At 39.9% G+C, this 20,617-nt stretch overlaps 1 protein-coding gene across 2 annotated transcripts in view; it reads right to left on the bottom strand.

The window, feature by feature from the left end:
• Window positions 1-20,617, bottom strand: part of pex14 (peroxisomal biogenesis factor 14) — a 92,634-nt gene that overhangs the window by 18,720 nt on the left and 53,297 nt on the right. For both annotated transcript variants that reach the window (XM_054771336.1, XM_054771345.1), the window contains exons 5-7: window positions 13,685-13,770; window positions 11,870-11,972; window positions 8,143-8,240 (exon numbers count right to left, since the gene is read on the bottom strand). In XM_054771336.1, coding sequence (XP_054627311.1) covers window positions 8,143-8,240; window positions 11,870-11,972; window positions 13,685-13,770 — 287 coding nt within the window. The remainder of the gene's footprint in view (window positions 1-8,142; window positions 8,241-11,869; window positions 11,973-13,684; window positions 13,771-20,617) is intronic.

Here is a 20,617-nt window from a genome sequence, read left to right as displayed (position 1 = left end):
GTATTTTTACCCTTTTTCTTTCACCTCATATTTGGTCCCAAATGCTGATACCATGTGGGAATGCATAAAGATAAGATTTGATGACCTTATAGAGTGCTAATGTGCATGTTTGCTTGGTGCACGGTCTCTCTGGAAGACAAGTCCGGGCTTGTGCTGGTGGATGGTGGGTCTGTATTAATTTTGCCCATACTGTTCCTCTCTTTTACACAATACATGATAAATAAGATGGATTGGATCGTTGTGGCGTGCATGTGTTTTGCTAACGTGTTGATGACCATCTAGTGCGGTGCAAATGCTAGTTACTGTTAGCACTGCTGGCTCTTCAGCCATGGTCGCGGGCTGCTGTTAACTAGTAGCTCGTATCCAATTTTTGGCTCACAGTTCAGGGCAAAGAATCAGCCCAGGATGGCTCGCATCCAAAAAGGCACTCGTTGGCTGAGACACTCGTGCTTCAGTAGCCTACCTCCTCGCTTCTTTAGCAAGTCGACTTAGTCCGTGAAAATTCCAATCACAGCAACAGTAAACCCAAATAACTTTGGTCTTGTTGTGAGAGCCATTTGCCATGGCTTTGAAGCTAAATTTATTTTCAAAATACCTTTTCTTTGTCCATTTTTGCCTAATATTTGCTCCCGCTTGTGAAGCCAGTCACTGCTACTTCCTCAAACTAAGGTGTGGGCCGAGGGTCAAACAAGACGTGTGCACGTCAATCAGGAGTAAAAAAAAAATTGCGCCGTTAAAGGTAACTTTGGTTAATGCGTTATCGCGTTAGCTTTGACAGCCCTAATAATAACATACCTTATCTTACATCTCAATGCCAGAAAGCAACACTCTCTGATACATGTCTTATTAAATTCAAAGAAAGCTAATCAAATGTTGAGCCCGTGCTGAATTTCAGCTTTGAGATACATTATGTTAGTGTGTATGCACACAAATTGTGTGGCACTGCACTGTTAAGTGCTCGGCTGCACGTTGAGTGCTGGAGTATCAATGTCTGCAGAGTGAAAGTGCTCAACCTCAAGTGCTGACATATCTCACACACCGCAGGAGGCTGTAGGATCTGATGTTTTAACAAACTGCTGATCAAAATATTTAACCCACACTGTGATTCAGCAACATTACAGTACATTCCTTGGCAGCTTTACTGTAATTCCTCCAGATGTGAAGATAACCAGTAAGCTCAGTTTCACGTTGAACTTGAGTTTCACTTGATGTTTAACTACGCTAGAACCTTGGTTAGTGTCACACATTTGTTCCAGAAGGTCTGACTCTAACCGAAACGGATGGTGATCAGATACATTTTCTCAGAAGAAATAATGTAATTCCAATAAATACATTTCAGGAAGTCAAAAATGTTAACACAAAACATGTTTTTATAATTTTATATTTATAGTTTAACATGCAGAAAACAATACGAAATGCATATAAATACATATAAATTATGAATGACTGGAATAAATTAACATTTAAGGTTACTTTTATCTTCATCGAAGACGTGATTCTTCACACGCTGTCCCCTCAGACACAATGTGGCAGCGAGATCAACCACCACCACCTTCCTGTTTTGACATGAGCTGTTTCTTGAAGTCAATGGGTTAGTTCAGTGTTTCTCACCTCAGTACTGTAACCCACAATGGAGCCAAAGAAAGTTGCAAGTGCCAGCATTTTGATAAAGTGAGAAACACCACTGAATTCAAGAAATAACTCATGACAAAACAGGATGATGGTGCCCGTGTGGTGTCTCGCAGCCACATTGTGTCTTTGGGAACAGTAGTCTTCAATGAAGCCTTAAATATTCATTTTGACCTTCCATTCGTAATATACATTCATTTAAAATTGTTTTATGCATGTAAAACTATAATTGTAAAACTATAAAAACTTGTGTTGTGTTTTTGAGAGTCATGAGACATTTTTGAGAGTCAACATCAAAGACAGGCGATGTAACTTCCGGTTCCACTGAGGTTCCACTGTATTACAAATCCAAAACATGAATACATATTGTAGCCAATTTACACTATTTGGGAATAAACATTTACTTTTTGCTTCAAAGTTATGTACTGGGGTTAGCAAAACATATAATATCTTTCAAATGTAATACCTTACACCATTGGTGGGTCGCTACCTACTAAAGTGGGTGTGCGTGAATGCCCCCCCGTCTGTGACATTCGCTTGCTATGCCACAACAAGGTGTGTGCCATGTTTATGGGCGACTTGATCAAGCCTGAGCAGGAGGGAAAAGACATTGAGTGTGGACTTAAAGCGCTGTCTGTATGACACACAGCTAGATATCTACAGGAGAACACGATGTGTTGCGTGGAGGAATTCCGCCCACAATGAAAACTACCATGTACAGTATGACGGTACTGTTTAATTCCCAATTCGATCTACTGACCCTGGCAGAAGGGTGGTCTAAAGAACAAATGGTCCTCCTATTATTATTAAAATTACCTACTGTGAGTTGAATCAGGGAAACCGGACTTGCTTGCTTGTCATTCAACTCCCACAAAGAGAAACCATGTACTGAAAACCTTGACCGACACTTTTTGTTCAAATAATTTTTGAATTTGTGGATAAAACGTATTGTTCCCAAAATGATCATGAAACTTGTTGAGTGTTATTTTGCACTACGTCAAATTCACGCTGCACTTTCATGTCTTTTCATTATAGGGACTGTTTGAGACAGTCTCAAAATCCCACCACCGGCACTTAGCAAAGGCTCCTGCATATGTGTGTGTTACCTGGGGCTCAGCTTACATGCTTGGAGCAGGAAGAGGGATATAATGCTTGCAACACATTCAAAAGTTAGTGCCCTGTTGTCTTTTCACATCAAAAATGTAAAAAAATAAATTGAATTTATTGAATAAATATGATATTTGATAGGTTTATATAAAAAAAAATGTCCGCAATGATGGGTGATGGTGGTGAGAAACACTGCTGTAGACCATGAAGCAGCAAACAGCTGCAGTTCTACACTAAACTACATTTTCTATATACCCAGGCCTATTTGAGAGTAGTTAGTTAAAGCCCTAAAAACTGTTGCATGACATTGAATAAAATACAGTACAGGCCACAAGTTTGGACACACCTTCTCATTCAATGCGTTTTCTGTATTTTCAATTTTACATTGTACATTCTAAAAACTATGAATGAACACATGGAATTATGTACTTAACAAAAAAGTGTGAAATAACTCTAATTATCTCTTATATTTTAGAAATATATTTTATGTCTTATAATTTTTCATGAGGTAGTCACCTGAAATGGTTTTCACTTTACAGGTGTGCCTTGTCAGGGTTACTTAGTGGCACTTAGGGCACATATAGACAAACAAGCACACCATTCACACTCACATTTATTCCCCCTCTGTTGCAACATAATTGAGACTCATCAGTCAGATTAATCTGAGATCTATCAGTCTGGAGAAGGTTATGAAAGCCATTTCAAAAGCTTTGGGACTCCAGCAAACTACAGTGAAAGCCATTATCCACAAATGGTGAAAACATGCAACAGTGGCGAACATTCCCAGGAGTGGCCAGCCAACCAAATTTACCCCAAGAGTGCAGCGACGACTGATACAAGAGGTCACAAAAGACCCTAAAACTACATTCAATGAACTGCAGGCCTTACTTGCCTCAGGTAAGTGTTGATGACTCCACCATAACAAAGACACTGGACAAAAAACAGCCTGCATTGCAGAGTTCCAAGACGACAACCACCGCTGAACAAAAAGAACATCAAGGCAAGTGCTTTAAAGAAAGGGTAAAATCACTTCATAAAATCATTTCATAAAATCATAACATCAATCTAAAATCATGACATAAAGGATTCCATAAATTAAAAATGATTAAGAATGAAGAGTGCAGATAAAATACTTTCAGTTGTCATATGCACAATTGAATAGAAGTGTTTTCAGCTTGGATTTGAACATTGACAAAGTCGAGGATTGTCACAAATCTTCTGGAAGACTGTTCCAGAGTTTGGCAGCATAAAACTGAAACGCAGCCTCACCGTGTTTAGTCCTGACTCTGGGCACCCGCAGGAGACCACTGAGCTTCTCAGAGCTTGAAATGGTTTATGTGGCTCTAACATGTCAGAGATGTACTTTGGCGCAAGACCATGAAAAGACTTGTAAACAAGCAGAGCTGTTTTAAAGCCTATTCTCTCAGCAACAGGAAGCCAGTGCAGAGACGTGAGTACTGGACTAATATGGTCATATTTCATGTTTCTAGTCAAGACTCGAGCAGCAGCATTCTGGATGTACTGCAGCTGTTTTACTGCTTGTTTAGAGAGCCCGGTGAGAAGACCGTTACAGTATAGCCTGCTGGAGACAAAGACATGGATTAGTGTCTCTAAATCTAGCTTAGACACCATTTCCCTGATTTTGTCAATGTTTTTTAGGTGGTAAAAAGCTGATGACGTTGTTGATTTAATGTGGCTGTTAAAATTCAGATCTGAGTCCATTACTACCCCTAGATTTCCTGATGATTAGGTTTTAGAGAAAGAGTCTCAAAGTGACTGATACCAGAGTCCCGAGGATCGTACCGCGTATGCATTCCTGCTACTCCCCTCAACTTTATTTTTGACAATCCACCACATCCCCTCCTGCCACCCCGAACACGGTTTAGCCAAGCATTGGCTCAAGTATGCTGCGTGTGGACTGTTATGGCGAGTGAACGTGCAGCCGCACGCACAAGTCTATAAACTTTGCATAGAAACGCCCACAAATGTTGCTCAGATTGAAGTCTCAAATGTGTGCCATCTCCTGGTGTAGAGTATTAACTACATGAGAGACCATATTTGCAGAAATAGCTTGTTAAATTCAGCAGTGTTGCTTGTCGCAATTGTGCAACTTTGGCACTTAAGGCTTAAGTCCATGTTCTGCAAGTTCTCTATTTCATCTCCAAATGTTTCTTTCTCCTCAAAAACTACCGACACATTGCTTAAATCTTCGTTATAATCACTGTAAGCATCCTCTCTCTCGTACACTGCCATGTTTGTTTATCTTAGTGATATTACCCTGAAGACGTCACTTCCGGAAATGAGGCTGAACTGCGAGAGCTAGTTCGTCATGGCTGGCGCCATGAACTATAAACATAATTTTGGAGAATTTATTGTTTGTTTTCAAAAATCGAACAATGTAGAACATAATTACAAATAATAAATAAAATATTTAAGCAAAGTTGATGAATCATGTCAGGGACCCTTGAAGTTTGCAAGACTAGAATCAAATGACTAGAATGAAACAGTGTCCATGTGGCCCCCATGTAAAGCTAAACAGTTTTATGTTTTGTATTTTATTCCCTTACTGTGCCAAAAATGAACCAAACTTAAAACCCAGGTAGGTACCGAACAGTGACCGAACCGTTCATGTTAACGGTGTACTGTTCACATCATTATGGTATAGTCTTTTTTGTGAAGTTTTTACCAACTTCTTTATTTCTCTCTTGTTCATATGATTTGTACTATTCAGTCAATGCTACACATGAGGCAATTTGTGATGTCACAGGAGACAGCATTATGCAAATATGTGTTTGAGGTCTAGCAGACTTCCTGGAGAGCAGGTGCAGGACTCTGCGGCGTCTGTGTGGCCTTACCACCAGAGAATTAAATTCTACACTCGGCTCTCTCAGCACATTGTAAAAGGCTTAATGCACATGCAAACATCCAACCAATAAACGAGCAAAGCCACCATTACTAAATTATAGCAACACGTTTGTCCTATGAGATGCCCATTTAATAATTAGCCAATACTTTGCACATCATGTGTTTTTTACTATTTAAATACTGCAATAAAAAATCCTGTACAAACCACCTCAAAGAAAGAAAAAGGGAAATGCTGTGTATTACGTGATTAGAAAATAAGACATATTCACTGTAGCAGCACCACAGGACAGCAAGTCATCTAGCTAAATGAAGATAAACGCCTCTGGTCCATTAGCAACAAGATACGATCTTTAACAAGCCCTGTTTAAGAGTGTCTGAAGGCAAATTAATTCACAGTTCTTCCACTGGCAGACCGTATGTTTTCAAGTAACGCATGTATATTTATGATGGAATTAGTTTCAAAAGGAAGTCTCCAAGGAGAGTTTTTGAGTGGAAACATTGGTACAATGCAATTGATTTCACTCTATTTATGCTCTTTCCCTACTGGCAGTTGCACTTGCACAAGCTAGGAGGCGGTTTCTAATCTTCGACGTTGTACCCACTAATAAAGAGAACGATCAGTGAGTTGAGACAGCAGGGCAAACACAGTTAACAGGCAGATTTGTAATGATAATGGGGCAGAAATAGAGCAGTCTGTTTAACATCAGGGATGAATCATCCTGAGGCAAATCTTTGCTTGAATTAGGCTGCTGCTATAAAGCAAATGGAGCTAAGATAGGATTGTGAAAAAACATGAAGCACAGAAATGTACAGTATGGAAGTGTGTTTGTGCATGACAGTGATTCTTCCACTCTCCAGTTTAGGGTCACTACATGTCCTCTACAAATGAGTGGTTTCCAAACTACAAGAAATGTTTACTTAGCAGCCGAGGAAACTGAAAGCTCCATGTGTTTTGGCTTAAAGACACATTTCCGTGTTGAGAGGTGTAATTGCTAAGCGTGGCTCACTTTGAGCGCTGTGGTGAGGCAAAACCAAGAAACCACAAACGGTGAATAAGAAGTAGCTCACCAACTTGGACATGTGTTTCTCATCAAACAACCCGAACCTGAAATCAATTTCCGAATTTCCTCCATGGCCAGAGACAACAAGACTGCCTGCGCCGCCTTACGGGGAAAATTTAAGAACTGCACTGCAACTATGAGAGCAGAGTTTACGATTTGCTTAATAAGTATTTTGATGTGAAATATAGTTTTTATACACTACCGCTCTCCAACAAGGTACTCGCAGCATTGACGTTGATTTTATGTATAATTTGGATATGACAAATGAAATGAAATCCACCTGTGAGAATCCCAAAGACACTACAAGGAACCATGCAGAACAGAAAAGGAGCAGAAACATTTGATGTATAGCAAAATATGTCTTCTTTGTGGATTTCATAATGTATTATTTTTTTGGTAAAATAATTAAGAAACTCAATCTAAAACAAACTGCTGCTTTTCTAAACCACACAGAAGGACTAGGCAGATGAATACTTGAAACGGCACAAAGTGAGCTACGAGTCTTTAGATCAATCTTCTCCCGGGGAGGCATACTTTTTTCCTTTATTTGAGCTGAAGCAGATGTGTCCACATATGTTTCCCTGCGATATCCAGATGCTAGCCATGTGCTTAACAAGCTGTGGACATAAAACATTGTCTAAGATTGTCTCTTCCAAGACACTTTTCAGAGCCGAGAGATCATAAAGTAAATTACGAGCTGTGTTAGAAAAAAAAGGTAGCATTATTTCATGCCTGCACATCAGCTTTTAGAACACAGTCACTTCATCTAAACACTTAAAATTCCGAAGTGATTACCAACACTGTCTATAAAAATCAAGGCAAAGACAAACGACAGTATGGCTTAACATTATGGCCCCTTAATGTGATGAACCATACTTATGTTGAATGGCTTTAGTTGTGATGATAAACTGTATAATAAGACTGTTATCTGCGGCAGTTATGACCAAAGCAGCACAGGCCTGGAGGAACCTATTCACTCCTCTCCTAATCAATCTGAAGATATCAACTCGGCACCTTTACTGGGATCTTTTGCAATTCCAAAGTTATGGCCTGTCCAACAATCATCAAAAGCATCATAACAGATCTTAACGGCACAGTCAGTCATGTCCAGATTACAGGAAAACACTTTGTAAAGTAGTGTCATTCATGTAAGGCTTTCATTTATAAGACACAAAAATATATTACAAGATTATGTTACAGGAAAGTTAAATTATACATTATTGGTCTTAAGTAGAGCTTTAAAAGACAGCATAAAATTCCTGATCATATGTTATAGGGATCAGGTCCAGTCATGCACGACTTTAAATGCATTCATTGCAGAGAGGTTTATGCCAAAAAGTCAGTGCATGGATGAGGTAAAGCAAATAAAGTAAGACAGATTATTTGTGATGACAAACACAGGAAAACTAATGTTACTGCATGGCTTACTGTTAGTAATAGTAAGTGAAGGGTTCTATGATTATGATGATGACGTGACTACCTCTGCTGTAGCCAGTTCCTTAGAGAGCTCCTGAATCTTCTGCTGCTGTTGGATCAGAAGCTCCTGAAGGGAAGTCAGGGTCTGCTGCAACTGTCCAACTGGGGAAAACAGTGCATTTATAGATATTACATGCAGCGAATTGGAAACTGTAGGATATGTATACATTCTTGGTATTACCCCCCGCCCCCCCCAAAAAAGAACTTGTGTGCTTGATCAAAGTAGTTCTCCATGAATGGCAATTAAAGAAAATAGTTGGTTCTGGGGGTGGCAGGTGGGAAGGGGCTGCACATAGGATGGAGATATTAATCTCTAGTGTCTGAACTTAAATCGAATAACAGTCTCTAACCTTCCATTATCCACCCAGACACTGCCTTCTAATGCATCTTAAATCCTCAAACAATCAGCAAAGGAAAAAAAAACAAGGCTCTCATTTAAGAGGAGGCTGCCAGACAAAATGTCCCTCCTAATCCGAATAAATATTGTTCTTTTTCCATTGACTTTGAAGATTGAATTAGTTCAAGTGTTGGTGTTGGATGCGGGTGTATGATTTCAAATAACACTGGACACAGTTTGTTTCCCCCTGCTTCCAGTCACGCATGTATTACCAAACAATGCATTAAGTTTCCCCTAGCTGATTATATTACAGAAAACCAATAAACATTCACATAAATCATGGGCATGTAAAGTGTTAAATCAAGCCTAATAGGATTAACATCAACAGTTATTGTGGCGGTCCACTGCTGAGGTTGTCAGGCCAATGGTTAAAAAGCCTGAGCTGCAGCCGGCTAGACGGGATGTAAAGAACCACGTAAACCCAGGTCCATACAAAAGACTGAGTGGGTTTTGTGAAGTGGAAAACCAACAGAGACTAAATATTTGATCTTTCAAAGAAGCACCACCTGTATTTAAATGGGTGGGGTAGTATTAATATAGGTAGGGTGCTGAAATGTTTGATCTTTTCATGCTTTGCAGAAATCCTTCAAAATACAAGTTTGAACAGGATGGCTGGTGGCAACAACCCGGCCATTAAAGTTGGATATTTCGTTTGTGATCTTCAATGTGACCAAAGGGTAGTAATAAAGCTAAAACGTGACAGGGCTCTTAAAATGGTGTTACTGAGGCTCGGTGTGCTCACTAAACCAAGAACCGCACATTGGTTTCTAAAGGCACCTCACCACAGAATGACTTCTCCAGATGAGTGGGTCAGTCCACCAGCCTGCTATGCCACAACTCCTGAGTAACCATTGGCGCTGTTTTTTTAACAACTGCAGCCAAACAGTTCACAATCAAACTCTTGACTCCTTTGTATCGACAAAAATGCATAACTTCTTATCCCCAGTCATCACAGATATGAAGCCAAGAATAATGAAGTCAATGACTTTGGCAAAGCATGAAACAGAGGGCAGCTGTAGCTTTGACACATGCATGTGTATGTGGGTGTGTGTGTATGTGTGCGTGCATGCGCGTGTGTGAGAGTGCGACAGACTGAGATATGTGAGGATTACAGCTGCTGTGTGGAGGCTGCACATTGTCCATTCAGTAAATTATTCAGTAAATACCTCAATATAATGTAAAGTACATATGTCCACGCTTGTATGTCTTAATAGCCAGCTGGTCACCAATATGGCACCCAAACGACATAGAGTACCCACACAGTTTCACAATTCTATTACAGCATGGGTGCACTGAAGTAGTTATAACATCCATTTATTAATTGTCTGTGTGAAGTTGTAGGCAAACCATAATGGGAGTCAAGGCCCCTACTCTCGAGGTGCTACTGGCGGAAAAGACTAACATAGTCCCCAATTCAACAGAATACATCACCTTGTTGCACTTAGCACTTGAGAGACACGTGAACTTTAACAAAAGAGGGTTCAAGCAACTGGGAGCAGTGGAGTGCTATTATTTCGTGAACAAAGGAGGGATGGAGCCAAATGTGTGGGAAGGCAAAAGGAAAGCAGTGGGAGTGGTGTAATTGCAACTCCTCTCCCCAATTGTTGACTACAACAGTCATTAATTACAATACCTGTTTGGCTATACAGTGTTCCCTCGCTCCATCGCGGTTCACCTTTCGCAGGTATTTTAAAGTGCAGTTTCAGTCCTTTTTTTTTTTTTTTTTTTAATTTTTACAGCGTATGAACGTGCATTGTGTTCTGCATCTTTATTAGCTAAGCGAGAACCCGCCCATTGTCTTCTGCAGCCTGACTGGCTGTAGACAATTGTCAATCAATCTCCTTTGTGCCGAACTGCCGTGTTTCCCGTTGTCTAATCGCTAGCAAATCACTTGCAGAGACTCTGAACTCTGCACGTTTTCTCCTCGACAAACCCCACAATGTCGATAAAACATTTTGCACCCAAAAGGCAGAGGAAGATGTTAACCATCGCACAAAAAATTGGACTTGTCAAAATGCTGAAGTTAGGTAGACATTATGCGACTGTACGGTGCCATTAGGGATAAGTGACACTTCAGTTGGAGGAGGAGGACAAGGCTACAGCGACAAAATGTTTTAACAAGAATACAAAAACGCTTCAACGGAGCGGCGGCAGGACGAAGAGGCACGGTCAGAGGAGTGCAATACACGTGAGTTAATTTCTTGTGTCCAACTTCATAGGTTGGGCATTAAAATTGAAACGAAGGTTTGCACTTTGAGTATTTAAACTCAAAAACTAAGAGCCTATCCCCCGCGATAAACAAGGAAACACTGGCTGTTTTTTTTATGAAAATGAAATTCAAGTTTCTGGTGAAGACGAGGAATCAAATTTAATGCACATTTTATTACTGTCTCAGATCCAGAATTAAAAGCTCTGTTGTAGTTCATCCCGAGGTTGTTTCATGGGGTTGAGGTCAGAGATCCACAAGTTCTTTCACACCGAACTCATCCAAACATGCTTTTATGGACCTGTCTTTGTGCACTGCGGCAAAGTCCTGTTGGAATGGAAATGGGCCTTGCCCATACAGTCCTCAATTCCGAAGAACATAGAAATCTAGCTAAACCTGACTGCTGTGCTGATTATGAGGTGTGTCCAGACATTTGTGTCCATGTATTGTACACTATGTGTAGTGTTTACAGAAGGAAAACAAGTGTGGTAGAATACAGACAAACACATATCAGTTCAGCACCACTGCTAACAAGTCCAAGCTTTGTCAAAGGGCCTCTCTTATTCACGCCAACCTGCATTTTTAATTATACTGAGGAAGAGCAACAGAACCATCCCTCTCCCTCTAGGCGTCTGACAGTTAGGTTAAGATTCCTCACCTGTCCAACATGGGAGCTGCACCTGTCACTGTGTGCTTAATCACACAGAAGGGCCAATGCTGAGCACAGACACTACACAGCGCCATCCAACCAATATACACACACATGCGCGCGAGCACTCAAAATTACAATTAACTTTCTCGCCACCTACAGGGCATAGCGTAGCTGATGATGATGGCTGTGAAGCAATGGTTGGTGTAGCGATCAGACAGCGATGGAAAGTGTGTGTGTGGGGGGGGAGAAGAAAAGTTGTCATTTCCCGACTCCTCATTAATATTCTGAGGTTAAGAGCTTTTCAGCGAAACATAATTAATTGAGCTCGAGCCTGACAGTAAACAAGCAATTTCAAATTAAAGTGAAATGACAGCGGCGTCATTTGTTAAAAACGTGCGGGGCCCCCCGATTTTGGCAACAGATAAATGAGGGAAAATGTTAGGGAGGGAGAAAGTGATGAAGATATTAATCTTCACCTGTCTGTGTCAGCGTGCCACTCATTGCTGCAATGTTGCTCTCCATCCTCTGCAGATGCTTCTTGTCCTCTCGGCTGGCCATAATGAGGGGAAGGATGTATTTCTGCAATTAAAAGCGTGCCACAATATGAGACTTCTCTCTAGTGGGAAGTGAAGGAAAGATGATGAGAAGACAGACCAAGACGAGGCGGTGGAGGGTCAAAGACATTGTTTTATTGGACTAGTGCATCATTGTGTAAACTGTGGATGATTAAGTGCACATTTTCCATGTCCAAGCAAGTGCATCAAGCATCAGGTGTTGAAGCCATTAGAAGATTAGAAAAGGGCTTCATAGCTGTTGCTATTATTGGTTTAACATTTTAGTTATCCATCAGCATGGTTGCACTCTCTAATTGGAGGAGTTGCTTTAATTGTATCAAGTATTTTATATTTAGATAACAATTATTTGCATGTATATTTCTTTCTATTCCAATGAGTCTGAGTAAATTATAATCAGAGAACAAAAATTTATCAGCATAATCAATGACAATAAATTCAGGCTAAGGCCCAAGAAAGAGGATATCAGTCAGAGCAATAGAGGTCCACAAGGAAACACAAAACAATGAGGCAAATGTGAAATGTGTATTTCACTAAATGAATAAGAGTTTATTACTTGAAACAGCTGAATGAATGCATGAGAGAGAGAGCTCACCACATGCAATACTATTTAGGACTGTGGAAGACGACAATAAACACCATGTTTCCCCAATCCTAAAGGCCACTTAATCCCTTATAGTCAATTTGTAGCCCGCTGCCCTCTTTGCCAGGTTTTCTACCCGTGTGAAGTGAGAACAGACCCCACCTGTGCAAGTAATAAACACTTTTTAGGGAAAAAAATAAATGAGTGTCAACACGTAGTAATTAATAAGCAGGTTGCTGTGACTGAGGTGTTTACAAGGTGCACAATAACATAAATAAAGTATGTACAGAAGCTAGGACATATGGTGCAACTGGCGCTATGTTCTACTGACATGAGAGCAACCTGAGCTGTCCCGCTGGGGGATCCAAACACCCAGGTGACTGGCAGCTGGCATGAAGGAAACTGAAGACGGTGACACAGATTTTTTTTCAACAAGATACAGTCTGTAGAAGAAATCGTCTTGAACTATCATGTGCTACTTTATGCTTTATAAAAACTGGCAAAGTAAAAATGGAGTAACAGGACCTCCAAAGTAGTTAATATGTCTGGCTGTGTCATGTGCTCCCTCTTACTCAAAGAGGAAAACGTTGTGTCATCGAGCCCAAGATCAAGTGCAAAAGCTTCTGTCCTCCTCCAAAAAGAGCATAATGGTTTCCACATGTCACTCAGACTTCTACTACAGTAACAACCACTGTTGGATTAATCGCGCTGAGGACAAGGGGCCGAATGAGCTCATGTTCAAGGGCTGTGAAGCCCAATATTAAAACCATGGTAAGTATTTTTAGATGGTTGAACATCAAAAAATGGTTGTGAGCCGTTTAAGCCACGGTAGTTTTTAAAGATAAAAACATAACTGAGAGGAAAGGAAGGCATTGACGTGAAGGAGGAGAGCTTTAATAACCACATCAGACCAATGTTACATGCTGCAGAGACGGCAACTATTCTAACACTATAATTCATCAAACTGATGTGCTAGCTAAGGCCACCAATTCAAATGTAATATGAGGGAGGTGCAGTACTGACAGGTCGATGGATATAACTACAACTTATAACACATTTTACAGAAACATTAACTAAAATATTAAATGCAAAGTCAGGTAGGGAACATTGTCAAATAGGTGTGTGACCTACTGTACCTTGTAAAGTTGATGACAGCCATAGGCTATACCCACGATCATGATGGTGAAGGCACCATAGTCTCTCCATCTGTAGCCTTTTGGACCTTGACAACGAGAGAAAATAAGACATATAAACCAAGATATATATATATATATATATATGTGTATATATATATATATATATGTATATATGTATATATATATATATATACACACACACACATGTATACAGACGTATATACGGACATCTTAAATGTTTTAGCAATCATCAAGCAATTAAATATCAGTAAGTGGCAAGTAGTAGTAAGTATCCGTAGTCTCATTAGGAGCATGCCCCGATGTTGTCAGGCATGCGTACGAGCACGTGGGGGCCACACAAACTATTGAGAATCATTTTGAGTTGCTACAATGACATTTTAGCAAAATGGACCTGTGTGCTGTATCATTTTTTCACTTTCATTTTTGGGGTGTCTTTGATTTCCCCCCTCTATAGGGTGACCATTTTCATTTTTATCAAATGATGTGGCATCATTTTGTTACTAATACATCACCCACTTATTATCAGGAAAGATATTCAAGATCATTTTTCCCCAGGTTTAGATCTGATGTGTTTTCGAAGTGTTCCTTTAATTTTTTTGAGCAGTGTGTATATATATATATATATATATATATATATGTATATATATATATATATATATATATATACACAAACATACATACACACATACACTCTTGCTAGAATCTTGCTAAAAATTGCCATAATTTGCATTTTGCACATTTGGATCAATATAGATACAATAGATACAATATGCAAAAGCAAGAAGGGGGAGCGAGACAAAAAATATATGGAACTTGTAATTAGAACAAACAAACAAAAAACTGAAATGGGTTGTTTATCACCTGATCAAAAGTTTAAAGACCACAGGCTATGAAAGCCCAAATCTGCTCAAAATGTTCATTTTCTGTCAGGCATTCACACTGTCATGCCCTCCTGATGGCTAAAGCTAAGTGAGACTAAATCTAAATGAATACTGACTTTTTTTTATAACGCATATTTTTTTTTATATGTTTTGGCCTTTCGCCCAGATGCAAATGTACTTTTTTGTCCTTAAAAATTTTGTTTTTGGAAAACTCCAACCAGGGTGAAGATTTTCCAAAAACTACGGCTTCATCATATACGTGTGGACGGTGAAGACGCAGGGCTGTAGACTGCCACTAAATGGTCACATTTTGTGACTAAAATTTGAGACACTGCGAGTAAATTTTTCATCTACATGCGCATGTGCGACCAGATAAAAGTATTCGTCCCGTACTGAGTTGACAAGGGATGCACACTGTCCCTATACTGTGAGAATGAAAAATAGCCTGTCAAATGTGAAGTCAATTCATGATTGTCGCCCGAAGTCAGCTGGGATAGGCTCCAGCATAGCCGCGACCCTGGTGAGGATAAGCGGCATAGATGGATTGATGTATCTTGTCCTGTGAATTGCCATGTTTATATTACTGTGCCGCCTACAGAGATTACGTCACTTCTGACACACAACATTGGCTAAAATTGCCTTATAGTCCATGGCCACAGTGCCGCCATTACTTTGGCATGTGCATCACAGCCTGTGAATCTAGACAGAGATAGTTTGAAAAAGCCACTGTGTGGATGAAGATTTTAACACAGGAGAGAGACAAATGTGGGGTTTTTTTTTGTTGTCCTGTCCAGCCATTAGGGAAGATAGTATTGTTGACTTAAATGTCCTTAAATGCTAAACAGATTTTCTCTGCCAGGGAAAAATGTAAGATACTCTTCCCCTGTTATATAGATTTTATTTGAGTTTATTTGATGTTTTGTTGTTATGCAAATTGGGAGCGGCTGCATCGGAGCAGGAGGGGATAGAAAAGAAGAGAAAACAAAACAGAAGGGGGGGTGCGGGGACAAGAGGGGGACAATACAGAGAGAGACAAGAACAACATCTACAACAACAATTGTGACGACAATAACAAAACAACAGAAACAAACAGGACTACATCAGCAAATGTCTATGACAGCCATAAAGACCATAATGGAGACGACAAAATAATATCAATAGCCACAGTGATAATACAAAATTCAAAGAGTCATACTTATTGTTGGTAATAATAGTAATGAAAAATATTAACCATGATAGTGAACAGAATGACAATAACTGCAATGCACACAAGTGTAATAACTATAATCTAATTGCCGACATCACCATCACTGTAATAAAACCAACATGATAACACCATGGATAAGTGAATTATGTGGGTAAGTACTTATGTACTGGAGTGTGTATATGTGCAGGTGTACAGGCCATACGGGTATACAGGAAGTCCTCGAGTTACGATGTACCCGACGTACAACGTTTCGACTTTACGACGCCCGTGCCATTTTGTCCCCAGCACCATAGTGTTTCTGCTAGTGCATCGTGCTTGTGCGCCGGGAGTATCTTTGCCTTTTTCACCCTCCCTTTTTCACATTATGGTCCCAAAGACCCCGCCGGACGCCAAAGCATGTGCCTCCGCAAGCCCTGCCCTCTGCCACGCCGCAGACCGGTCACCACCCCACCCACCGTCCATCCACCAACACGCCGAGGAAGACAACACAGAGGCAGGCAGACCGCCACCAGCCCGGAAAAAGAGGAAACCAACCACACACCAGCAAACAGCAGGGACTGCTCGCCAGCCCTCCTCCTTTTGTCCTGTGTAGCATAGCATCAGGAATAGCATCCTAGCAGCCAAAATGCGTTTAGACCGCACTTTCAAGCCAAATGCTTCTTGTAAAGGTGTTCCTTCTAGCAGTCTTCAGTGAAATGAACATTTCAAAGAACAGAACGTGAAGCGGGGGTCCATCTGTCTCTTGCACTCTGTACTTGCTTCTTCATTGTTGTCTTAAACCTTTGTCTTTTGGAAAAGAAAACAAACTTATAGTATCACTCGAACACTAGCCAGTGGCAACACAACGATTTGGCATGACTACTATTTTGATTTAAAATAAACCAACAAAGTCGACGACCTCTACGTTTAGCCTGAGTTTATGCTGCTCTCATAGACACTCCTTCCCCGCCGTCACTTCCGGAAACGCCCCTTTTCTGTGTCAGTGAACATTTCTCCCGCCATGTACTGTAATTGTGATTTTTACAAATTTACCGTTCAAATTCAAAAAATGAACAACGTAGAACATGATTACAAACAATATATACAACATATTTAAGCAAAGGAAGGTGATCTTCAATTTGCAAGTGACAGCCAACAACTAGCTTGACAACACAGTGCAAATGGACATCAAACAAAACAACAGTCTCAGACGTGTATGAAAAAACAGCAGCGACATTTAATACATCACAAAAACGAACTCACATTCCTCAGTATGTGGCCAACAACTAGGGGTGCACAGATTACAATTTTTTTTGGCCAACCACTGATCTTTAAAAAGCCTAACCTGCCAATTCCAATTTTGGCCAGTATCGATTTAAAAAAAAAAAAAATGTAATAACTGACAGCATACACCTTCAATGTTCCAACCTTATTGTTGTAAAAAATCTTAACAATACCCGTGAAACAATACAACTGTACATGAGGTAGTTCTCTCACAAATAAATGAAATGTTTAGAAAAAAAATACAAAATTATATGAGTACTTTTCCTTTGCTAAGATAATCCACCCCACCTCACGGGTGTGCCATATCAAGTTGCTGTTTAAACACCATGATTAGTGCATAGGTGTGCCTTAGACTGCCCACAATAAAAGGCCACTCTGAAATGTGGAGTTTTATCACACAGCACAATGCCACAGATGTCGCAAGATTTGAGGGAGCGTGCAATTGGCATGCTGACAGCAGAAATGTCAACTAGAGCTGTTGCTCGTGTATTGAATGTTCATTTCTCTACCATAAGCCGTCTCCAAAGGCATTTCAGAGAATCTGGCAGTACATCCATCACCTCATGTTGAAGCAGGATAATGCAAGGCCCCATGTTGCAATGATCTGTACACAATTCTTGGAAGCTGAGAAGGTCCCGATTCTTGCATGGCCAGCATACTCACCGGACATGTCACCCATTGAGCATGTTTGGTATGCTCTGGATCGGCGTATATGACAGCGTGTACCAGTTCCCGGCAATATCCAACAACTTCGCACAGCCATTGAAGAGGAGTGGACCAACATTCCACAGGCCACAATCGACAACCTGATCAACTCTATGCGAAGGAGATGTGTTGCACTGCATGAGGCAAATGGTGGTCACACCAGATACTGACTGGTTTTCTGAGTCCCCAGATCCCCCACTCCCCCCAATAAAACAAAACTGCGCATTTCATGCACTGCACTAATCATGATGTCTAATCAGCATCTTGATATGGCACATCTTTGAGGTGGGATGGATTATCTTAGCAAAGGAAAAGTGCTCACTATAACAGATTTAGACAGATTTGTGAACAATATTTGAGAGAAATGGTGATATTATGTATGTGGAAAAAGTTTTAGATATTTGAGTTCATAAAAAATGGGAGCAAAAACAAAAAGCGTTCCGTTTATATTTTTGTTGAGTATATACAGTATATATACTAATTCCATTTCTAATACATTACACTCTTCTGCACTCTTGTGTGTATGCCTGCCTCCACCCACCGAGATAAAGACTGTATGACTGACAAAAGGCCTCACTCCATTCATGCTGTTGTTCTATGGAACAAACACGCCAAGGTGCTGAAACCAATGCAGAGTGAACTCTCTTCCTGCCTGTTTGAAGGTGGGGAAGAGAGATGAGGAAAACAAACACAAATGTACATGACAATATATTGAGGCCAGCAAAATTATAGAGTTCATTTTCATTTATTGTGTGATTAAATTTTTGTCGTTCCAGGCCTTCCAGACTTTTTTTCTTGCGAGATCTTGTGACATGCCTACAAATGAGTCATGCTGACAAGTGCAGCAGTTATTTTCATATGTTGTGTTTACTGCTGTTTTTATTGCTAAGAAAGTAGAGTTGCATTATCGATGCCTACGTATGATGACGAGCTGATTGATTACGTCACACAGTAGTTGGAATTTGTCATATTATTCATATAATACCACTTTGCTGTTAAAATTTTGCGGATTCACTCATCACGGTTTTTCAAAAATATATTAACTCTTTCAATGTCAAAGACATCTATTCACGTGTTTTGCTTTTTTTTCGCGGGAGCTACAGATCAAAGTCTGAAACATTGTCACAGAGCTTGTCTGACGGTGGATATGCCTTTAGTAGTGACGTGATCGCAAAAGATAGGTGACATGGGTGATGTAGGTGACGTAAACACAAATGCAGTTGACAATGGCAGCCGAAGCAACAAGCTAGTGGTTAGCGTTGCTGAGCCATGTGGCGCGACACCGGAGCTCAGAACCCGACCCTGATTCTTCTGATGAGTGGCTGCCGTCTGGATCGGTCAGCAGCCGGGATTCATCCCCACATCCTGCAGACCCCACCGTCACTCTGCTTGAATTTGCTTCTCTGCAGAAAAAGCTAGTTTTCTCTGTTTTTTGGTGAAAATCAGGTGTTTTTGCTGAAACTACCCTATGTTCTACCGCCAATATCTAAAGACCCAAAAAGGCTAGAAACAAACTTTTATTTTCTAATAAAAGAAGAGAGTCTAAAGTTTTAGATAGTTTCAATGTTAATGTAGTCCTAAAACTCAATATTCTGTGGGCCTTGAAAGTTCAGCAAAAATGCCCAAAAACTCTGGCAGTATGGAGCTCTCTGCTCTGAACATGGCTGGCAGTCAATGAGTTAATTAACCATGCTGTTTCGTGATTGAACACAGCCTATTATTAGTCAAAACATAGGCATATTTAAGCAAATGTTACATATTTTTGCCTACATTTTGCATTTTCAAGCATCATCACTTCCTGTCCGCCCCTCACTCAGCTCCCCTAGGAAACACATCTATAGCAAAACACACAGGCACGAGCCTTTTGTCTTAAATGTCTTTACCCTTTTTATTTCTATTACTCTAGGTGACTAGAGGGGTGATAGTTCAGGTCTAAAAATGTTAAAAAATGTATTAGAAAGGTCGTAAATAGGTTTTCTATCCTTAAACTACAAAAATATTCCATTTATAAATATCATTTATCACGGCAGGGTCTGGAAACAATTAATGGCGATAACGGAGGGATTACTATAATGTAAGTATTGGAATGTTTTTTTTTTATTTCGAGTAAAATAATATGACACTAAAGTTCGGTTGAAAATTGTTATATTATTAGTGATACTGTACATAATTGATGGCAGGTCTACTTTTTGTTCTGAATTTTATAATTGAGATGCTTTGCAGCTAACATATATAAAGGTGGTTTCAAGGAAACTTTAAAGACGGCTTATGCTGCATACTTTATATTTGTCTTAGAGATAAAGTATCTATCTATCTATTTGAATTGACTAAATTTACTGTAATTTTAGATGAGTAAAATGTTGTGAATTTTAGTGGCCTAAAACTAGACTAAAACAAAAATCAGCTTAGATGACTACAATTAAAATATATTTGAGTAAAAAAAAAAAACAACAAAAAAAACTATGACCAACACTACAGTAAATTAAAAACTGCTGTCTAAATTAACACTCCATGAGAGCAGGCCAACTGTCTGTTAAACTGGAAATCCCCTATACTGTAAATGTCAGTGAAACAACAAACACGTCTTGTTGATACAAAACTCCTGTTTGTTTAATTTTACTTACCTGTGTGGCACTACAATGAAAAATAACTTCAGTCCTTCAGTCCTGATTCTGACCTAATGGGATATTTTACTGACTCCATATAATGATTTGGCATGCAAATCAAATCAAAAACCCAGTGTCACATTGTATGTGGTATGTAGTTTCAAGGTGAATGTTATTCTTTTCACACAAGGGCATGTTTTATCGTTACTGCAGCATTTAGGGATGAACCTCTAACCTTCCCAATCGAAAA

Source organism: Dunckerocampus dactyliophorus, chromosome 1 (assembly GCF_027744805.1).
Source record: "Dunckerocampus dactyliophorus isolate RoL2022-P2 chromosome 1, RoL_Ddac_1.1, whole genome shotgun sequence".
Lineage (NCBI taxonomy): Eukaryota > Metazoa > Chordata > Actinopteri > Syngnathiformes > Syngnathidae > Dunckerocampus > Dunckerocampus dactyliophorus.
The sequence above is the reverse complement of the archived record's forward strand: the minus strand, read 5'-3'. Positions and strand labels throughout refer to the sequence as shown.